The 17,192-nt window shown below is 45.2% G+C and overlaps 2 protein-coding genes across 2 annotated transcripts in view; one reads left to right on the forward strand and one right to left on the reverse strand.

The window, feature by feature from the left end:
* Positions 1 to 17,192, reverse strand: part of LOC125722785 (uncharacterized) — a 62,902-nt gene that overhangs the window by 8,246 nt on the left and 37,464 nt on the right. The gene's annotated exons all lie outside the window — the stretch shown is intronic.
* On the forward strand, positions 8,704 to 10,882 carry LOC125722772 (G-protein coupled receptor family C group 5 member B-like). Its single transcript, XM_048998973.1, has 4 exons — positions 8,704 to 8,722; positions 9,032 to 9,112; positions 9,577 to 10,533; positions 10,827 to 10,882. The coding sequence occupies exon 3, from the start codon at positions 9,579 to 9,581 to the stop codon at positions 10,488 to 10,490; it is 912 nt and encodes a 303-aa protein (XP_048854930.1). The 5' UTR covers positions 8,704 to 8,722; positions 9,032 to 9,112; positions 9,577 to 9,578; the 3' UTR covers positions 10,491 to 10,533; positions 10,827 to 10,882.

Raw genomic sequence — 17,192 nt, forward strand, 5'->3', positions numbered from 1 at the left:
ACATTCTTCCTCTGCCCCCAGGTTCTGGATGTCTAGCAGGTCTGTAGAGTAACCATTTCAGTTTTTACCTGTACAGCATTGTTGTGTTTCTCATTAGAGTATAGTACTATTACAAAACGTACTGTGAAGTAACTGTACTAACCGATTCTCATTACATTGTACCACTACAAAACGTACTGTGAAGTAACTGTACTAACCGATTCTCATTACAGTATGGTACCACTACAAAACGTACTGTGAAGTAACTGTACTAACCGATTCTCATTTGGAACCGTCCTTATGATGCCTGCTACAGCGTAGCGGCTCAGGTCAGGCTGAACCCATTGGCCAGCTTCCCTCAGGGTCATTCCATGGTTGATAACATGATCCACTGTTGTAGCTCTGATGACATCAGTTATTATATTTCTTCTTACCCTTCCTCCTTCCTCTTCACCTCCTCATCCTCTAAATTCACCTCCTAGTCTTCATCCTTTTCCTCGCCCTTCTCTAATTCTCACTCTTCTCAGTCTTCCTTCTCCCTCCATTGTTCTCCACACTGAAAGCTTACTGTACCTGTGGCTTATTTATAGCTCTCATGCTGATTGCAAAGTGAACTAATTATCTAAAACCGTTTTCACATGTGCCAGTGTGGCAAAATAGTGTAAAAAACAGTTGGCAAAATAGTGTAAACAATAGCCATAAATGTGTATAGTTTTACTAGGAATGTGTTGATCATTTGGAAATTGTGTGTAAAACAGTGAGTTGTGTTTACAGTTCCACAAAAAGAGTGCTGTGCAGTGGATTGTATTTACACATTTGCAAATTGTGTGTTACAAAAGTGCAAACTGAGTGCAAAACAGTGAGTAATTTTGCTATAACTATTAATAGTTTTATAAGAATCATTTTTAGTGTTTAAGCATTCAGAAAATCTGTAAAAAAATTAAACAGGGGTGACTGTCCATTAAGCTAATCTGCAATCCTATTACACATAGACACATAGCATGACACAGTACTGTTTTTGACTTTTTCTTTTAATCCACCGCGATTGTGATGATTGGGGCAAGAGAACAAAAACCACAGAAATGGCTCTTTGCATGCTAGCCAGTGACTACGCGAGATGGTATAGTCTCTGGTTTTACTAGAGAAGGCTTGGAGGAAAATGCTGTGGAAAACTGATTATTTTGTGTCTTCTCTATGCCTGGGCTCTCTAGGAAAAGCATAGAGACCATATGTACCTCTACAATTGTGGAGATTTCTGTGGGGTGCACATATATAGTATATATCAAATTTATATTATATAGATTATATCTAAGCATCATTCATACTCAAGTGAGAAGACAATTATAAATTCATGTTATGAAAAGGTTTCTGTGTCGGAAAGGTACAGAAAGAGCCTAACGCAGGTTTACAGGAAACAAAGGTGTGGTGTAGAACACAAGGACATGGACAGAGAAAGGCAATGGCACAACCCCTCAATATGATCAATTCATCTACTCTGTGTCGTCCTCCCAGCTGTCAAAGTAATTGTCAGCAAATGATGTACTTGACACTTACATTATTTACGTGTCAAGCCGTTCGGACGTTTTAACACGTCTTAAAACTACGTGTTAACGCGGCCAATCTGAACGTCTTAACATAGCCCTTACGTCAAAAGGGGTGTGTACGTTTATGCCAACCAATAGCATAGATGCATTAAAGGTACAAACGTCTTAAGAGGTTCAAATTGGCCGCATTAACATGCAGTTTTAAGACGTGTTAAGATGTCCGAATGGCTTAACACGTAAGTAATATACGTGTTAAGACATAATTTGTTTGACGTGTTGACATGGGCGTCAAAGTAGATGTTAAGTCCCAAATGGCCTTCCATAATAAAGTGATCTTTCAAAATAAAATCACAATCAAATTCTTCACCCTTTGGTTATTATTCTGTGTGCCTTCTCTTATGTGCAATGAAATAGACCAGGGTGACAAAATAAGTATTATATACAATGTTGTCATGGAAATAAATCAATACTTATGTTTAATCAATTAGCCTATGATTACGGTTCAAAAGAAAATTGCGAAGAGCCATTTTCCTTTGAGTCCCAATAATTTAAATAAAACCACATATTTGTTGATAGTGATGTATTTGTGATTTTTTTCTATAGATCATCTGCAGTATATGGAGTCCCTTAGATGTCAGGGTGAGAAAATATATTTTTAATTGTTTTGTGTTTCCTCTCAATAGTTTTGCGTTCCCTCACAATACTTGTCCTAATAATAATAACTGTACTCTGTCCATTTAAAGTACAAAAGTTAGAATTAATGGATTAATAAGTATAAACCAAAATAATACAGACATGTCCAGTTACGTGTACTTTACTGTTTACAGTAACTCGCAGTCATTGGACACAGTGCAATTATTATTATCATCATTATTTGTTATTATTATTATTATCCATCCATTTTCCAAACCACTTATCCTACTGGGTCGCGGGGGGGGTCCGGAGCCTATCCCGGAAGCAATGGGCACGAGGCAGGGAACTACCCAGGATGTGGGGCCAGCCCATCGCAGGGCACACTCACACACCATTCACTCTTACACATGCACACCTATGGGCAATTTAGCAAGTCCAATTAGCCTCAGCATATTTTTGGACTGTGGGGGCAAACCGGAGTACCCGGAGGAAACCCCACGACAACATGGGGAGAACATGCAAACTCCACACATATGTGACCCAGGCGGAGATTCGAACCCAGGTCCCAGAGGTGTGAGGCAACAGTGCTAACCACTGCAGGACCATGCCTCCTGTTGTATGAGTAATATAATGTAAAAATTAAATTCTATTTTATGTCCTTCATAAAGTACAAAAGGCAAGCATATCACACAGGTAAAACACCCACATTTAAAAAATGTTTTCATGAAAGTCTGTAATCCTGAAGAGGAAGTGTGACAATTCTGTGATCAAAGCATTGACTGCAAAAAACAAGGAGACCATAACATCTCTAATAGGTGAAAACCCTAAATGTCAAGCGCCCCCTACTGGCTGGCTGCAGTACCATTATTAGCACCACCCATCCCCATGTCTTTCAGTGGTAAGAGGCGATTTTCCACATCACTTTCACTTTGCCCCCCCCCCCCCAAAAGGGGGTTCTTTGTTTCTACTGTGCAAAATAAGTAAGTAAGTAATACTTTAAGGTATTTTGTGTCATTAATGTATGATTTAAATGCAGGTAGTTTTATTACAGTCAGCTTTTATTCACAGTGAGTAGCTTGTCATCATGAAGAGGAAGTGTGACAATCGTGAGTTTTTGGGCAACCACAGAAAAGCAGGAAAGTAAGTAGAGACAGTGAGATAATTAGTGCCAGTCAGATGATAGACGTATACAGTATGTGAGTCAAAGGTTCTTCATATATTAATCATTCCCATTCAGGTAACAAATCCTTAGAAATCCATTCCTGAGCATCATGCCAAGAAGCACCACTTGTTTACTGATAACTGCTTTCATGTAAACTCTGCTGTGCTGAGCGTAAAGATGAAGAGGGAGAGACAGCAAGAGGCTGCTGACGGCAGAGAATGCAGGCGACATGGAGGGGAGTGAGAAAAGGAGCAAATATTGATGGTTAAGAGTGAATAATGACGTCACAGCAGCCTGATCCTGATGTTAGTTTAATATGCTTCTTAGTTTGGCCAGTGGTGTGTATTTCAGATACAGCATTTAATCAGGGAGACTGAGTGTGAGTCAATGACAGAGAGAGAGAGAGAGAGAGAGAGAGAGAGAGAGCAGACAGGCAGGTGAAGATGAAGGTGTATTAGGGAGGAGGGGGGAGGAGCTTGGACCTTCACCAAATCAGCCAAATGTAAATGTCACGTCTATCAAACAGGAGACCCTGCTTTCAGGAGAAATGGTTTAAAGATCACACTGGGCTCCCTTACAGCCCCCCCTCATCTTAAGGGGGGTTCTTTGTTTCTACTGTGCAAAATAATTTGTAACACAAATGTCTAAACTGGCATGAAAGACACATTCAGCTCTTGTGAAGACTGGCATGTGAAACTGGAAAAGGCACTGGGGAAATTCAGTGCACATAAAGACAGGCAGTGCCACAGATTAGCACTGATGACATGGATTCAGAAGATCAATCCTGTTAATATTCAACCTTCAGATGAGCTGGAAAGAGCAGCAGCAAGTGAGGAAAAATCTTCTGGAGTTAAGTACTTGGCACGGCAAGGCCTGGCTTTTCGAGGTGTTGGTAAGGAGAGTGGGAATTTCAAGCAGCTTCTAATGCAAACAGCAGAGGGCGATGCAGAGCTGACCATGTGGCTGAAAGGCCACTTTGATTTCACCAGTGCTGTTTAACTGTAACACCTGTTCCTGGGTTGCCCTCAGTCCTTGTTATTGGTTATGATTCTCACTGTCCTGCACTGTGTCTTGTTAGCTGTGTATTTAAGTGCCTGTTCTGCTTCTGTTGTTTCATGGTTCATTATAGCTGTATGTATGTATATAGTTCTCCAGTTGTGTTTATTCCATCATTTAGTTCATTCCTGGTCATTTGCTGTTTATTTTGGATCCATCCTGATCCTTTTGGTTTTGATGTGTGAGTTGTAATAAACCCTATTTTTCCATCCGTGTCATGCACTGCCGCAACCAGAAGAGGGCAGAAGATATGGCACAAAAACAAAGGAAGAAGCCTAACTTTAAAAAGAACAAAAAACATCAAGACTCATCCAGCATGGGGTGGTGGGTTAATGAATAACACAAACAATCAAAGAATAAGCAAACAAATGAGAGAAAAGATGCAGAGATGACTGAGAAGCAGGGGATGACTGGAGAAGAGACGACAGGACCAGAAGACAGGAGGGATACAGGGAGAGCGGAGAAGAGAGTATAACTGAAGAATGGGAGAAAAGGAGAGACCGCAGAGGAAGGAGAACATAGATGACTGGAGGGGAGGGAATATAGGAGCAACAGAGAGAAGGAGGAAGGGCTGCGGAGGAGAAGACAGGAAAAGAGGGGAAAATGTGCGCAGAGAAGGACAAACACCCCCACTGCCCACCAAAGTGCACTTGTAAGTAAACCACAATTTTAGCCTTGGGCTCAATATCTGGACTTGTCTCTGTGTAGCGATGCATAGAATCCCTGACACTGGTTATGACTGTACTGTATTAGTCCTAAACCTGCCATTATAGTGTAAGAAGAAAAGATTTTTTTTTAATAAATCATTTTAAAAAAAGGTAGAGCGATGTAGCCCCCGGAGAAGTCCCCCCCCCCCCCCCCCCAAAGCCCTGTTTATTCCCTTCTAGCTACCAGATGAAACTCACAATGCACCCCAACGCCACCTAACTTCTCTTCCACATGATGCACCTTATTTACCCTTTGAATCCTGTCTATTATTCAGCGTTTTTCTATCCATTTGATTATAAGTTTATTACACTGTATGTACATTAGTCAGCCATTTTCCGGACAGTCTGGGCTACTCAGATATGTCATAATTCGATTTGTAAATGCTGACAGTCTTGATATTATCCTTCTTATCAGGAAAAACTACTTCTGCATATAGATATTTCTCAATTTTTAGTCTCATCTAATATAAAAATTGGCAGGTAGTACAAATATAATCTTATAAATGCTGAGATTAGAGTATCTGCGATGCAGGAATGCAGGGGTTTCATTGGGGCCCTTTCTATGGCTTAGTACTGTGAAGGAGTACATGGTTAGTGCCAGGCGCAAATGAATATCTTTGATTTTGCATCCATTTGGTAACTTGTTGAAGTTGTCTGATAGTCAGTAATACATGGTTTAATTAATATGATTCTTTATTTACTACTTTATAACATCTGAAAGAAACTGAAATAGGAAAGCTATTTATGGTCCACTGGATAAACACAGACATTACAGACGGTTTTAGAGTCTAATGCTGAATGTTGTTTGCTATGATTTTTCTGCCTGCATATGCTGTGATTGGTGCAGTGAAATTTGAGAATGTGTTTATGGTCAGTATCATAGCCTCAGACAACAAACCAACGCTGTAGCGTGTCACTGTGTTTACATGTGAGAGGGGTTCCAGTTACATAAGGGACTCGTTCTAATTGTTTTGACGGAGCTCGACAAACCTAAAAAATAAATGCTGGTGTTATCAAAAACTATGTCATATAGCTATATTCCAGATTTATTACAGCCAAACACATCTCGGAGCTCCGAGGAACCTCCTTCTCCTTATATTTCCCTCTATCCCACTCTTCTCATCCCTCCATCCCTCAAATACTGTGTAATGATGATATGTGTGCATGTGGAGGGTGAGGGATGGGCGTGGAAGGTAATAGTTAATTAAGTGGCTACACCTGGGTTGTGAGGGATCTGGGGTTAAGAGAGGGAGTGGGAGGCGCGTTAGGGAGATTTGGTCTGGTAGGCACCGTACGCGTTGGGTCCCGGGGGGAGGTGCCGCTCGCATGCCGTTTAGGGCGGCCGGCGGTGAAGCCAGAGAGTGGGCGGTAGGGACAGTTCCCGGTGCGGTAGGGCGAGGACAGTCAGGACAGTGGGGGTAGGAGGCTATGACCACTGCTTAGACGGGGTGGTTGATAGACGGGAGTAGCGGCACCCTCATAGGGACGGATTGGCGGTGGGGGGGTGGGATTCCCTTTCCGTGGGACGTTCTAGGTGACGGACCGGTGTGATTGTTCCTTCCCCGGGGGAGGGTCCTGATACCTGGGGGGGAGGGGGTGTTCTGTTTTAACTATGTCTTTATTGTATGTGTGTTACGTGTGGTTTAAATGCGCAGTGTAACCGCTTAGGGTCGGGACAGGACTATATACAGTAGGCGGTTCTGGTCCCGTAACGCTTGCCTGTGCCCGAAGTGTGGGGATTACTGTGCATTGCAGTGCTATTGGTGTGCCGTGCCCTAATAGGGATGTTGTGTGGTGCGGGATTTACTGTGTGGTAGCGTGGGTTAACACACGCTTAAAAAGGGGTGGTGTGCTACGGGGAGAAAGCGGGACCGAACTCTTTGTGAATCCAGATCCGACCCAATGGGTCGCTGCATGAATTGTACTGAATAAAAGTATCTTTGTACTTTTAGCTGCAGTCTGGTGGTGATCTGTTCTCCTTTCACAGCCTCTGACGCTAGTTTAGGTTAGTTGCACTGGTGGCAGCGGTAGGATCATTTTCCTTTGTGGTTTTCCCGTTTAGAAATCTAGAATTAGCTTTAACATGTCGGAGGCCGAGGATAGTGTACAATCTCCTAATTATGAGGGCGCTGATTGTCCTGTTACGTCTAGAGAGTGTTTTCTCAATCTCCCGGTGGCCCCCCTGCTCACCCAATATTTATACCGGAAACTTTTAATGGTGTGGGGCGTGAGTGGTCTGACTGGTCGGAACAATTTGATCTGGCGGCTGAGGTAAACAGGTGAGATGATTCTCTGAAAATTAAGTTTATGTCTTTGCTATTGTGTGGCCGTGCTAGGGAGATGCTAACTACATCAAAAACCAAATGAATTAAAAAACGCGGAAAATAATGTTGAAATGAAAATATATTTTTTGACAGCGATCGACGACCTGTAATATTTTTGACGATGTCGCTGCTATATCGCTATTTGTAAAAAAAAGGAAAAAAATAGTTACTGGAAAAGCTACAGCGTTTTAAAAGTATTTGCTCTACCGATAAGCTACTGAAAGAAGTAAAGTTAGTAGCGTCGATTATTTTAGTTAGCTACTCCACAACACTGGACATAAAAATAACTGAACAATGTTAACATTTTCGTAATTTAAGCCCTCTCAACAGAAGCACTTTAATGAGAATATTTGAAAAATTAACTGATAACATATCAGTTATCTATATTTTTTTAATTTACTTTGAAAACAGACTCAAATTAAGCCTATACGAAAAATTCAGAAGCCTATACAGTCTCAAATGAAGCCTGTTGCGTTTTTATACAATCGGTCTGGGATTCCGCTTAACGTCACGCCCGAAGCTCACACTTTGATTGCAAACGGGAAGAAACATAACTATTGTCACGTACACCGGCGGATGTTCATCAATTAAGCCTGCATACTGGAGACTACAAAGGGACAGCACACGCAACGGGGGTTGCGAAGTATTGCCAATGTTTCATTTCTATATCGAGCGCTTGCTTGTCCAGTGTCATTCCCTCGTTCCTTACCTTGCCTGCCTTCCTTTCCCAGAGCAGCCCTCGTCCCTGAACCTCCCGTCCTGCCTTCCCTGCCAGCCCCAGGATCTCTCGTCTCCCCTTCCCTTCGTCTCCGTGTCCTGTGCCTGCCTGTTGGACTGGATCTCCCCGGCTACCGAATCTACCTTCTGTCCCCGACCATTCTTCTTGCCTGGCCCATTGAAAGCCTGTTACCTGCTCGATCTAATAAAGATCGCTCTGTTCCGCATTCCTGGGTCCGCGTTTCCCTGCCGAGGGTGTCCTAACAATTATGTCTCCAGTAATAATTTTCTGCTAATAGCATTAATTCTCTTATTTCGGTATCGGTGTACTGCATGTACATGTTATCACCATCAAAGAAAAAAACGCGTTATGACTTATCAGTCATTATTATTGTTTTTGTCGTTTATTTAATCGTGTAGCAATACTGCCACTTGTCATATTATTAATTGCGTATTTATATAATATTAACCAATGACCAATCTCTGTATCTTACTAGCATCTTTTGCGCATTTGTCTTTGTATCAGCCGTAGCGGTCTGCAGGGGGAATCGCAGAAGCTGGAGTTTCTTAGAGCGCTGCATGGGTTTGGACAAACATTAGGTATTGGTAATATTACTGGACAAAAATATATCGTTATTGGTGTCCACCAAAGTTTCCAGCACTAGCTACAAGAAATGAGATTGAATGCATTTGCTCGTTTTTTATTTGTATTTATTTTTTTAAAAGTTTCTTACATTATATCCGTGCTTTTTAAAGGTTATATCTCAATTTTTCAAAAGTAAACACAAAAAGGATTACACTTAATGCCCCCTCCCTGCCCCCACCCTATTTAGAACGTTAGCGTTCCATTACGTAAAAAATGCAGTACTACGTCATGATGCACCGCTTATAAATAATCTGTTTGATAAGGGAGAAGCAAACACAAACGATTCGTGAGTGCATCGTACGTGTTGTAAGAGCAAGTGAAGCTGAAAGACATTGACAGTGAAGGTAAGGCCTCCCCTTCAAAATGTATACTTCACTTAGATCAAAGGTCTTAAACTAAAAAAATCGCTGGGAGATGCTAAACTCCTGACCGCAAAACATGCAGACTGGCGGGTGTCAATTGCGCTGGAATGACATTACATGGTTTTAATTTTTCTCTGATATCGGCCGGCCAGATACAGTAATTTGTTTGAGACCCCTGAATTTAAATAATAATTAATTTTTATAACGATGGTGGCCTATATAATGTGCCGATTTACTTGTGAAGTTGTTCAGCTGGTTGACATGGCATTGATTACTGCTTTTTAAGAAAGTGCATGTAGTCTCACACTGTAGAAGTCCATTGCTCAGTTGTCAGCATGCTCAGCGTGTCGCCTGTGATGTGTCCTGCACAGCAGCAGGCTACATTGCGTTTAATGGACTAATACTTCTTCAACCCATTAAATGATTCCTTTCTCTCTCCCTGCCAGTGATGGCTCCCTCTATTAATCTCTTCACCTTCCTCGTCCTGTCCCTGGTGGGGGGCAGCTCTTCATGGGACGAAGCTTCGCCTTGCGGATCCGGCTCCATCCTGACAAGGCCCTACACGGCCTTGTGTGAGCTGGATGCGGTGTGGGGCTTGGTGGTGGTGGTGGCGGCAGCGGCGGCGGCCCTCGCCTCGCTGATCCTGCTCCTGGTGGTACTGTGTCGCCTGCGGAAGATCACAGAGGCTGAGGAGCGCAGCGGGGTGGCGCCGCTACTCCTGCTGTTCGCTGCCATATTTGGGCTCTGTGGCCTCAGCCTGGGATACATCGCTGAGCAGCAAGAGAGCCTCTGCTTCGCCCGGCGTGTCCTGAGGGGGGTGTTGCTTGCTGTCTGCAACACCTGCCTCGTGTTTCATGGTCTGCGACTGCGCCGGTTGGGACAAGGTGCTCATAGCCCCAGCACAGGTCAACTGATGGGGCTGGCGGTGGCCTTGGCCGTGTTGGATCCGGAGTGGATCCTTCTAGCCACGATGTCCATGTGCCAGCCAGCCTGTGAATACCAGCCGCTGGACTTTGCGCTGGCCACCACTTATGTGCTGGTCCTGCTCCTGGCAGCACTGGTGGGGGCCGCCTGCAGTCTGTGGAGGCAGCAGCCACGGTGGAGGTGCAGGACCACGTGGCTGCTCATCACCTGCCTGGCCTCAGTCCTGCTGTGGGTGGCCTGGATCACCTTCTGCCTGTATGGCAACGCGGCGCTTGGCCTGTCCCCAACATGGGACAACCGGGTACAGGCAGTGGTGCTGCTGGCACAGGCATGGCTGCTCATACTGCTGCACGCTGCTCCTGAGGTCCACGCCACCTTACGGCCCCCGTCCCGCATGAGAGAGGCCAATTTAGAGGAGGGCCTTTCTCACCTGTAGTTTGGAGCAAACCGGGACTTCGTGTTCAGTGACAACAACTCAGGTATGGTACTTTGTTTTCGCTTCTTTGACCTACTCTGTGACTCTGTGTGTACTTGAGAGAGAGCATAGCCCTCGCTCTTTCCTCACATGGAGCCCCTACTGGAAGTCTGTGGAACAGCAGCATATAAACAAGGTCTATGGACCTTTCCCTGTAACTCAGATCTCACTTGAGCAGAGCTTAGGTACCATGGCTGCATGTGCCCCCCCCACAACAATCCCAATAAAAAATGTGAAGTATGACTACTGCACTGCTGAAGGATGTTTACATGATCAATATCTGTCTCTCTCCTGCAGGTGTCCTCCCCAGCCCCCAGGAAACATTACATTTTAAATAAATAATATATATATATATATATATATATCATCATCTCTGGAAGTGGTGTGTTTTTTTAGGGTTAAAAAGTTGAGAAACATTCAATGGTCATCATCATACCATATATCAGTAGCCCAGCCACTGGTCAGTTCCTTCACTCTACTGTTACAGACTTTCATGAAAACATTTTTTAAATGTGGGTGTTTTACCTGTATGATATGCTTGCCTTTTGTACTGGACATAAAATAGAATTTAATTTTTACATTATATTACTCATACAACAGGCAGCATGGTCCTGCAGTGGTTAGCACTGTTGCCTCACACCTCTGGGACCCAGGTTCGAGTCTCCGCCTGGGTCACATGTGTGTGGAGTTTGCATGTTCTCCCCATGTCGTCGTGGGGTTTCCTCCGGGTACTCCGGTTTCCCCCCACAGCCCAAAAACATGCTGAGGCTAATTGGAGTTGGTAAATTGCCCATAGGTGTGCATGTGTGAGTGAATGGTATGTGAGTGTGCCCTGCGATGGGCTGGTCCCACATCCTGGGTTGTTCCTTGCCTCATGCCCATTGCTTCCGGGATAGGCTCCGGACCCCCCGCGACCCAGTAGGATAAGCGGTTTGGAAAATGGATGGATGGATGGATGGATGGATTACTCATACAAACACACACATCTGTAGGTTCTCAACTCTAGGTTTATATCAAACACATTAAAGCCAAACAAATGCAAAAAGTCCATGTATCGTTTGTCCTTGGGTTTTCCAGTCCAAAACGAAATCAGAAAAACTAAACAACAGCAGCGTTTTTTGGTTTTTCTGTCAGAAGGGGAAAAAGCGAAAAGCAGAAAACAAAAAATCAGGCTTCATATTTTATCCTAAAATGTAGAAAATATTACAAAAATACACCATTCTAAGGGTGGGTGTTTCCAAGCTTATGACTGGGACTGTTAATGTTGTAAAATTAAGATAAAGTTCACATTAGGCTGTATCTTACATCTCTGGTATCTGTTAGATCTGAATTTACTCATAGAAAAGAAACAAAAAAAGGTGATTTTACGGTTTTCCCATTTGGTTTTAAAACAGAAAAACAACAAATTTATTTTTGTATGACGCGTTATCCCAACAATACATTGTCTCAAAGCGCTTTACAGCATCCCCACCCAAAGCCCCCAGTGAGTAAGACATAGGTGACAGTGGCAAGGAAAAACTCTCTAGAAGGAAGAAACCTTGGGAGGGACCAGACTCAAAGGGGGAGCCCAACCTCCAGGGGCCGGCAGGGAGAGTCGAATAGAAGAGATGGCTAAGTGCCAAGTCACATTGTCCAAATCACAGGATTTGAGGCACAACCGGGGAGCAGGGAGGTGATGACAAGCCCGTGCCGACTCTCCTTCCAATCGCCAGGCAACCAGAAGTAATTAGGCAGCGGGTCATACATGGAAGATGGCACAGGCAGAACGCGAGCTGGATGCAAGGACGTCATGGGTACATGTCACATGTAGCAGGGTGTGCTGAAAATCTTGATAGATTGAGGTCTCCAGGCAGCACACCCGAGGAGGAGTTGGGGAAATAAAATGTGCAATTAGTCAAAGTATAGGGGAGACTATAGGCAGTGCTAACAGTTAGGTGAGTGCAGTATGAAGTGCAAAGTGCAAGCTCCGGCAGATATGGCAATGGCAGCATAAGTAGGAGGGAGAGGCAAGTGGGAACACAGGCATGGGGAGTCCCTGAAATGTCAGCACTCCAGTTCCACAAGGGATGGTGAAGCTAGAGTGACAGCGCTGACAGTTCAGTTTATCTAAAGCCAATGGCATCGAACGCCACCCAGCTCTACACCTCACACTGTAGGTCTGACTGGTGGCAGCGGTGGGATCATTTCTTTCCTTTGTGGTTTTCCCGTTTAGAAACCTAGAATTAGCTTTAACATATCGGAGGCGGAGGATAGTGTACAATCTCCTAATTATGAGGGCGCTGATTGTCCTGTTATACGTGTAGAGAGTGTTTTCTCAATCTCCCGGTGGCCCCCCCTGCTCACCCAATATTTATACCGGAAACTTTTAATGGTGTGGGGCGTGAGTGGTCTGACTGGTCGGAACAATTTTATCTGGCGCCTGAGGTAAACAGGTGGGATGAGTCTCTGAAAATTAAGTTTATGTCTTTGCTGTTGTCTGGCCGTGCTAGAGAGATGTATAGTGGGATGCCGAGTGAGGCTAAAAGTAATTATGGGTTGTTAAAAGCGGCTATGGCAAGGTGTTTTGAACCTGGTGATAGTAGTGATTGGAATAGAGCTAGTTTTACCGCCCGTCGCCGCCTGCATAGCGAGACGGCAAGGGAATTTGGTAACGCCTTACGGAGATTAGCCGCTAGGGCTTATCCCACGGCTGATCATCGGATTTGTGATCTGTTGGCAAGAGACCAGTTTATTACGCATTTTGCTACCGGTGATTTTCGGGTTAGCCTGTGTAGTGCCAAGCCTAATACGCTGGAAGATGTCATTGAACTTGCTTCTGAAATGGAGTTGCTGAGAAGTTTGGAGCAGACTTCTTTGCCACCTGACGTTAAAGTGAGGGGAGTGGTGGAGCATAAATTAGAAAGGGATGAACAAATGGAGGTGTTGTTGGGGGTGGTAGAGGAGTTAAGGCAGGAGGTAAAATCGCTTCGTACCACGGTGTCTAAGATGCAAGAGGGGATGAAAAGCTTTCTAAGTAAATATGGGGTGGTGTTGGATTTTGGTAGGAAGGAGTGTCGGGTTATGGGTCAATTATTACCTCTCCTTGTGCCAGCAGATGTGGACAAGCCTCGGGTCGTCATGGTTCCAGAAGATACTGTAATCCCCCCCCCCTCGAAGTGAGGCAATCATTGCTGGTAAGGTGGAGAATACAGGTGGGGCTGCTTTTGAGGGTATGTTGGAGCCTTTGGATTCGGCATCTAGCCAGTGTAATATAATGATGGGGGGATGAGGGTAGGTACCTTGCATACGGGTATTGAGGTGAGTCGGAAAGCAGAGAATGTAGACCTGGGTGAGGATGAGGAGGATTCTGTTGTGCCCTGGACAGTCGATAGGCTTGTAACATATTTTGATTGCACCAGAAGGGGTTTGCCTCATCCGATATGACTGGTATTTATACCGCGTTGCAGAAGAATTTGTCTGTATTTAGTGCCGGAGAGGGAGATTTGGGGAGAACTCGCCTGATGTTGTATAACATTGATACTGGTGAGGCGAAGCCGGTAAAGTTGCCTCCCCGCCGTGTCCCCCTCCATTTGCAGGAGGAAGTATCTGGTCACTTAAAGCAGATGCTGGAGAATAACATCATTCAGCCCTCGAATAGCCCTTGGGCAGCGCCGGTGGTTCTGGTACGGAAGCGAGATGGTGGCCTTCGGTTTTGCGTTGATTATCGCAAATTGAATGATGTTACCCGTAAAGACACGTACCCCTTACCCCGAATTGATGATGCGTTGGGTAGTTTGAGCAAGGCTTGCTGGTTTTCTACATTGGATTTAGCCAGTGGGTACTGGCAAGTCGAGGTGGATCCAAAAGATAAGCATAAGACGGCGTTTATCACTCGTCAGGCCTTTTCCAATTTAATGTGCTGAGTTTTGGCCTGTGTAACAGTCTGAGAACTTTTCAGCGTCTCATGGATTTAGAGTTGGCGAGTCTTCAGTGGACTACTTGTTTGGTGTACTTAGATGATACAATAATATTTGGCCGTACCTTTCAAGAACATCTGGACCATGTGGATGAGGTTATAACGAAATTGCGTCAGGCTAATCTGAAGGTTAAACCGGCGAACTGTAACTTGTTTGCCACAGAAGTGCAGTATTTGGGTCATATAATATCGGCTAGGGGTGTGAAAGCTGATCCGGCTAAAGTGGAAGCTGTGCGCCAGTGGCCGGTGCCTAAAAATCAGACAGAGGGGAGGAGTTTTGTGGGCCTTGCCTCTTATTATAGGAGGTTTATTCGGGGTTTTGCTGAACTTGCTCGTCCTCTGCTCCAGCTGACCGAGAAGGGCAGACGGTTTACATGGACAGAAGCTTGTCAGGCAGCATTTGAACAGCTCAAACTTAGTTTGATGTCTGTACCAGTCCTGTCTTACCCCGACCCTAATAAAACCTTTATATTAGATACGGATGCAAGTGATGCAGGTATTGGGGCAGTATTGTCCCAGGTAGAAGGGGGACGGGAACAGGTGATAGCATATGCTAGTAGGGCTTTGACTAAACAAGAAAGGAAATATGCAACAACCAAGAAGGAGTTAAGTATGGTTACCTTCATAAAACATTTTAAATACTACTTGTTGGGGAAGGAGTTCGTCTTACGGACAGATCATAACGCCTTAAGATGGTTGCATAATTTCCAAGGTTTAGAGGGGCAGTTGGCTAGGTGGGTGGAGCAGCTGGCCAGCTTCCAATATAAGAGAGTGCATCGGCCGGGTCGGGGACACGCTAATGCGGACGCCCTCTCTAGAGTGCCCGCTTTTCTGCCAGTAACCTCAGACTCACCGCCAGCTACCCAGGAAAAAGGGGGAGAGGTGATATGTGCTGTGAGAGAGGTGTGTCAGGAGGCAGTGGCATGTCAGGAGGAGTGTGATGAGCTGGGGCAGGATCAGCAAGGAGATGCTGAGCTGCGGGAGATTTTTGCTTTAAAGGAAGGGAGGGAGGGCAGGTAGTCAGCCTCCAAATGAGTTGTGGAAATATGCATCAGCGTGGGATCAGTTGCAGGGTTCTAGGTTGGTACGATATCCACCTTTGCATTCTGATGCAGCAAACCAAGTCCAGGTTGTTATCGACAAGTCTTTGGTGCCAGAAATTTTGAGGCAGTTGCATGATGCTACCACTAGGGGTCATTTGGGAATACAAAAGTTGCAAGCAAAGGTGAAAGATCACTATTATTGGCTGGGATGGTTTGGGGATGTTAAGCACTTGTGTCGGGAGTGTGTGGATTGTGGTTCCCGGAAAGTGGGGGGGAAACAGGGGTGTGCCCCGCTGCAGTCTGTTGTAACCGCTAGGCCATATGAACGGGTAGCATTGGACATTTTAGGGCCATTACCGGTAACTCCAGGGATAAATATGTACATTGTGGTCATTGGGGATTATTTCTCAAAATGGACTGAGGCATTCCCTCTCCCTAATCAGGAAGCTTCCACTGTGGCCCAGGTCTTGGCGGAGCAGTGGGTCTGTCGCTTGGGGGCCCCTCGCTCTATCCATACAGATCAGGGCCGAAATTTTGAATCAAATCTATTCAACGAGGTGTGTCAATTGTTGAACATTCAAAAGACTAAGACATCAGCTTATCACCCCCAGTCAGATGGGATGATTGGGAGGTTTAACAGGACATTGTTGGCAATGTTGTCTCTCTTTGTGGAGGAAAATCAGTCCAATTGGGATGTTTTGTTGCCTTGTGTGATGATGGCTTACAGGAGTAGTATTCACTCTAGTACTGGGGTTACACCGTACAAGGTTGTTTTTGGGCAAGAGATAGTGTTGTCAGTGGATGTTATGTTGAATCTCAACGAGGGGGAAAGATTTTCCTTTGTAACGGAATATGTGGCTAGACTAGGGGACATATTGTCCACAGTGGTGGGAGTAGTAAAATGTCATCAGGCAAGAGCTTCGGGTAAGCAGAAGCAAGCGTATGACTTTAGAGCGCAAGTCAAGTACTATTCAGAGGGGGAACTGGTATGGGTTTGGAGGAAGGCTAGAAGACGGGGGTTATGTCCAAAGTTACAGAGGAGGTTCAAGGGTCCATATAAGGTGGTGGAAAGGGCAACGGAGGTATTGTATCGAGTGGTACCAGTGGAAGGGGGAAGTGAGGTGGTGGTGCATTTTAATCGACTTAAACCATTTCTCTCTACTGTAACAGAGGCTGCGAATCAGGAGAGCAGAGACCAAGTGATGCCTGTTGGTACCCTGCCTGAGCTAAGGGGTTCCCCCCCTGGTGGTGGCTATCCGCAACCACGGCCTTAAGTAGAAAAGGGTGGCGAGATGGAGGGGGGGGTGCCAGGGGTAGAAGTGTGGGCAATGGCAGCGAATCGGCCAGAAGAGGCAAGTGCAATTGGACCAGGTCAGCAGGGGGAAGGGGACCAGCCTACCTGAACCTGGCGGAGCCGAGCCCGTAAGGTCCCTCCAGAGCCACACAGAGATGGGCCTGCTGCTATGCATGGGGCCAAGGAACAAGAACGGAGGGAAGGGGCTCCAGTTCAGAAGACTCGTCTGCGACGTCAGAGGAGGCCACCAACATGGTCCAAGGACTATGAAATGTTGTGACTCGAGGACGAGTCTGCCCTAAGGGTGGGGGGTGTGTAATGATGATGTGTGGGGTGTGAGGGATGGGCGTGGAAGGTAATAGTTAATTAAG

The sequence above is a fragment of the Brienomyrus brachyistius genome, unplaced genomic scaffold, assembly GCF_023856365.1.
Source record: "Brienomyrus brachyistius isolate T26 unplaced genomic scaffold, BBRACH_0.4 scaffold42, whole genome shotgun sequence".
Classification (NCBI taxonomy): domain Eukaryota; kingdom Metazoa; phylum Chordata; class Actinopteri; order Osteoglossiformes; family Mormyridae; genus Brienomyrus; species Brienomyrus brachyistius.